Source organism: Gouania willdenowi, chromosome 15 (assembly GCF_900634775.1).
Source record: "Gouania willdenowi chromosome 15, fGouWil2.1, whole genome shotgun sequence".
NCBI classification, from domain to species: Eukaryota; Metazoa; Chordata; class Actinopteri; order Blenniiformes; family Gobiesocidae; genus Gouania; species Gouania willdenowi.
The window spans coordinates 23,297,986-23,301,834 of record NC_041058.1 but is presented as its reverse complement, the minus strand read 5'-3'; the positions used below and the strand labels follow the sequence as shown (position 1 = coordinate 23,301,834).

General features: G+C 36.2%; 1 protein-coding gene across 1 annotated transcript; it reads right to left on the bottom strand.

Moving 5' to 3' along the window:
* Positions 1-836: 836 nt before the first annotated feature.
* dnajc12 (DnaJ (Hsp40) homolog, subfamily C, member 12) lies at positions 837-3,473 on the bottom strand. The gene is made up of 5 exons (XM_028467934.1): positions 3,269-3,473; positions 2,304-2,382; positions 1,938-2,077; positions 1,742-1,850; positions 837-1,531 (listed from the first exon to the last, which is right to left on the bottom strand). Exons 1-5 carry the CDS (start codon positions 3,344-3,346, stop codon positions 1,449-1,451), a joined length of 489 nt encoding a protein of 162 aa, XP_028323735.1. The 5' UTR covers positions 3,347-3,473; the 3' UTR covers positions 837-1,448.
* Between the last annotated feature and the right edge of the window lie 376 nt (positions 3,474-3,849).

Genomic DNA, 3,849 nt, shown 5'->3' with positions numbered 1-3,849 from the left:
TATGCGTGGTTTGCCTTCAAACAACTGTATATAATATAAACCCAGGATTATTATTAGAACAAAGCAGCAAATATAGCAAAGTCAAAAAATAGGTTCACTATGGTTCTTGAAGATCAATGCCCATTTTTAGTTACAAGTTGATTTATTTTTTTCACTGTCAAGAAGATGTTTTTTAAAAAAATGTTCCTCAATCTTTCAGAACAATTTTTATATACACTTTCTAATTTACCACACGACTGCATGTTTTTACATTTACTTATGGCGATATACTTCTTCCTCTTTTATACATATGTCTAATTGACTAATTCAATGACCCCAATGTACACATTTTATCAACAATGAATCCAACCCAGAAGCTAAACTGAAAGTCAATCATGACTCAGCATATTAGCTATGTTTACATAGGTGTACATATTACTGAAAAGTCATACTTGAGTAAAAGTGAAAGTCACTTCCTGAAAAACAAGAGTAAAAGTCACTGATAACAAAATTACTTCAGTGAAAGTCTTTGGTATCGAATGTAAAGTAAAAATGTACCTTTATATTCGTATTTAACAGATCAAGTTTAACTTTTCATAAAAAATAATTGGATTTTTTTTTAAATGTAAATGTATAAATTATTGTTACTGACAATTACTTCTTTGGACCAGGATTTTACACACGCTGCTGTTCCAAAGGATTGAATAACAACCTATAAAGTACATATTCAATCATTGCATTAAGTGCAGGAGAAAAAAAGCTTTTAATATAATCTCAAATTTACACGTACTTAACCAATAACAGGATGTCAGGTGCTACAGGGTTAGCACATCAACATTAGGTTTAATCACATCAAAGTGGGTCATTTTTTTATTGGTTTATATATATTTTAAACAAGACAACTTCAATCATCAAATTTGCTGCTTAAACCAGAGGCAATGTTCCTTTGTGTCACAATAATTAACATTCAGAATCACAATTTTACTCAAACATCGTAAGGTATTTGGTTAATGTGATGTGTCTGGATCAGCGTTTCAATATACACAGAAGTATTGTTGGTATCCTTTTTTTTTTTTTTTTGTTTTTTTTTAGCTTTCTAATGAGACTGAAAATTAGCGTAGCACCACAGATGAAAAAGAAATTGTAAAAAAAAAATTGTTGTGACATGAATAAATCTGGTAACACAGGTTAATAGATGTCATGCAATAATCAAACATCACATTTATTTTGTGAATACATTGCAAAATTAACAGAAAAAGCACATACAACACATCTTCTGTGTTATGTCTTCATGCAATTCATAAGCTAGACATAATTGCAACATAAAGAAATGTACATGATCTCACAAGCAAGAGTGACATTACACACATTTATGTATGCACCTACAGTATACTTACAGAAACTACAATTACAATGAATCTGCTTTAAGCAAACAACAAAAGACAAACATTCGCACAAACTGGATCCATTTAAATCTCATAATTCCTGAACTTCTGCAGCATTCTGGATGGAGAGTCAGCAGCCCAGCGGAAACGTTGGTGGCAGTTAGTACCTAAGAGAGAGTGTCAGAACATATATTTAACAAAATCATTCATATGTAACATATTATTAAACAAATGATCTGGAGTAAAAGACTGAAATTTGCTGCAAAAAATGTGCTCAAACTTGTTTTAATGTTTGTCTGGCAGTTTATTGGAAGAAAAAAATAAGTTTTTTCTTAGAAATCTAAAATTGTTTGCATGCATTTTAAAACCTGACTTACTGTAAGTCGACTCCACCTTCTGATTTCCCTGCAGGTGTTCTGTCTGTGACTCTGGCTTAGACTCCTCCAACATGGGTTCCTTCTTATTTCTCACAGTCCAGTGCATCGACTGCAAACACACAAGCAGTGATTTGGTTCATACAACTGCTTTATATAATGTGTGCAAAACACATTGCAAAGCAAATAAATAACTTACAGTTTTGACTGAGTCATTCAGGGCCTGCCAGTCGTGGAATGAGATGGCGACACCACTTTGTTTCCACATGTTGTAGTTTTTCCTTTTGCTTTCATCACACAAAACCACTTTGGCTTCCTGGAGTTTTTGGAAATCATCCACTGTTTAGGAAAAACAAAACACTGCTTTATATGCAGCAAACAGATTATTCCATTAGGTCTGGAATGGAACACAGATTATCCAGTCCTCCCGCCCCCTTCTCTGACTACGAGGCCACGAACAGAGACTTTGATTTGGAGTGATGACAAAATGCATTGACAAGAGAGGTGATCATATTTACAGCTATAGTACATCTGTTATATGTTAGTTTACATGTGGTTTACGTACCAGCTGTTGGGTTGTCGTGGTGTTTGTCTGGGTGACATGCCAACGCCCGGATTTTGTACTCATTGACAATTTGTTCAGTCTGTAGAAAAGAAAAAAAAAAACACACACACACACACACACAAATATTCAGAAAATTCATTCATGATTGAAAACTTCTCAGTCTTTATCCCTCCCCCCCCCATATGTTTGGGGTTTTGTTTCGTTTGTGTGGCTCTCAGTGTTTTTCCGTCTTTATCCCTCCCCCCCACATGTTTACGGTTTTGTTTCGTTTGTTCAGTGTTTTTCCATGAAAAATTGCATCACACAGTTCAGTGAATTAATGGACATATATGATGTGAATGTTTCATTTATCCACGTCCCAAAGGTGCTCTGTTAGCTGGATCCACTGATTGTAGAGGCATTTTGTCAAGTTCAATAGATAAAATATTGAGCCTTTATGAGAGTATACTTATATAAGTAGCATTTGGAAGACGATCACAGAAGACACTGTGGTACTGGTTATTAAATACTCCATTTACACTCAGGGGGTAGTGTCTAGAAAAGCCAATGAAAAGCCCTGGAATGTTTTTTTTCCTTTTTTTAAATTCAAAACAGTCGGTTGCTTCCTACGAGAGCGGATTATAAGTGTAAATAATATTCACAAGCTATTATTATTATTATTATTATTATAGGCTTATTTATAAGTAGAAAGCAGCATGTTAGACTGATGCTGATGATTGTCTCCAGGCTGAGTGATGACGCACTTCTATCCATCAGGACAAACATCAACAGGTTTTCCTTAAACTCACATTGAGGTCTGTCGGTCTCACGGCGCATCTGCATCTTATCTTAACATAAAGCGAAATTATCTGCTCATTTCCACTTCTCTTCTATAAACAGACACGTTTACGTAGATCTCAGCGTCTGATTTGGTCGCCCAGTGAATCCAAACAGTCTGCGCCTTGGATCCGCCATATGGAACTTACCGATGATAGTTCATCACATCCCAGTAACCCGTAGTAATCCTCCAAGTCCTCTGGCTTGCATCTTAAAGCAGCCTCCATGATAAAGTGTTGGGGAGCGAGTCGCTGCTGTGTTTTGACGCGGATCGGTGGTTGTTGTTGTGATCACAGCTGTTTAGCGACTGAAGGACGCCTCCACGTGGACATTGTGAGTCAACCACCACGTGATCCCGTGGACCGCAGTAAGGGGGCGTAACTCACTACTCGTTACTCATTGGAGGTTTATCTAATAGGAGGTGAAACAAATGACGTGTAATAAGAAACACACGACTCATATTTTTTCTTCTTCTTCTTTTTTCTCTAGCCAGGCAAACACCACACAGGATTAGCACACTCCCCAATTGAAGAACACAGACATATTACACAATACAAATGCAAAGACACGAAAATTAAACAAATCTCGACAACACAAAGAATAATACACGTTTTTTTTTTAATGCAGTCCATTGAACAGCTGTTAAGTTTCATTAGCCACATCATTCCTGAATAAAGAGTAGAGGTCAGAAGCTGGGAACATGACGGACTGAGAGGTTTGTGCATGGTTG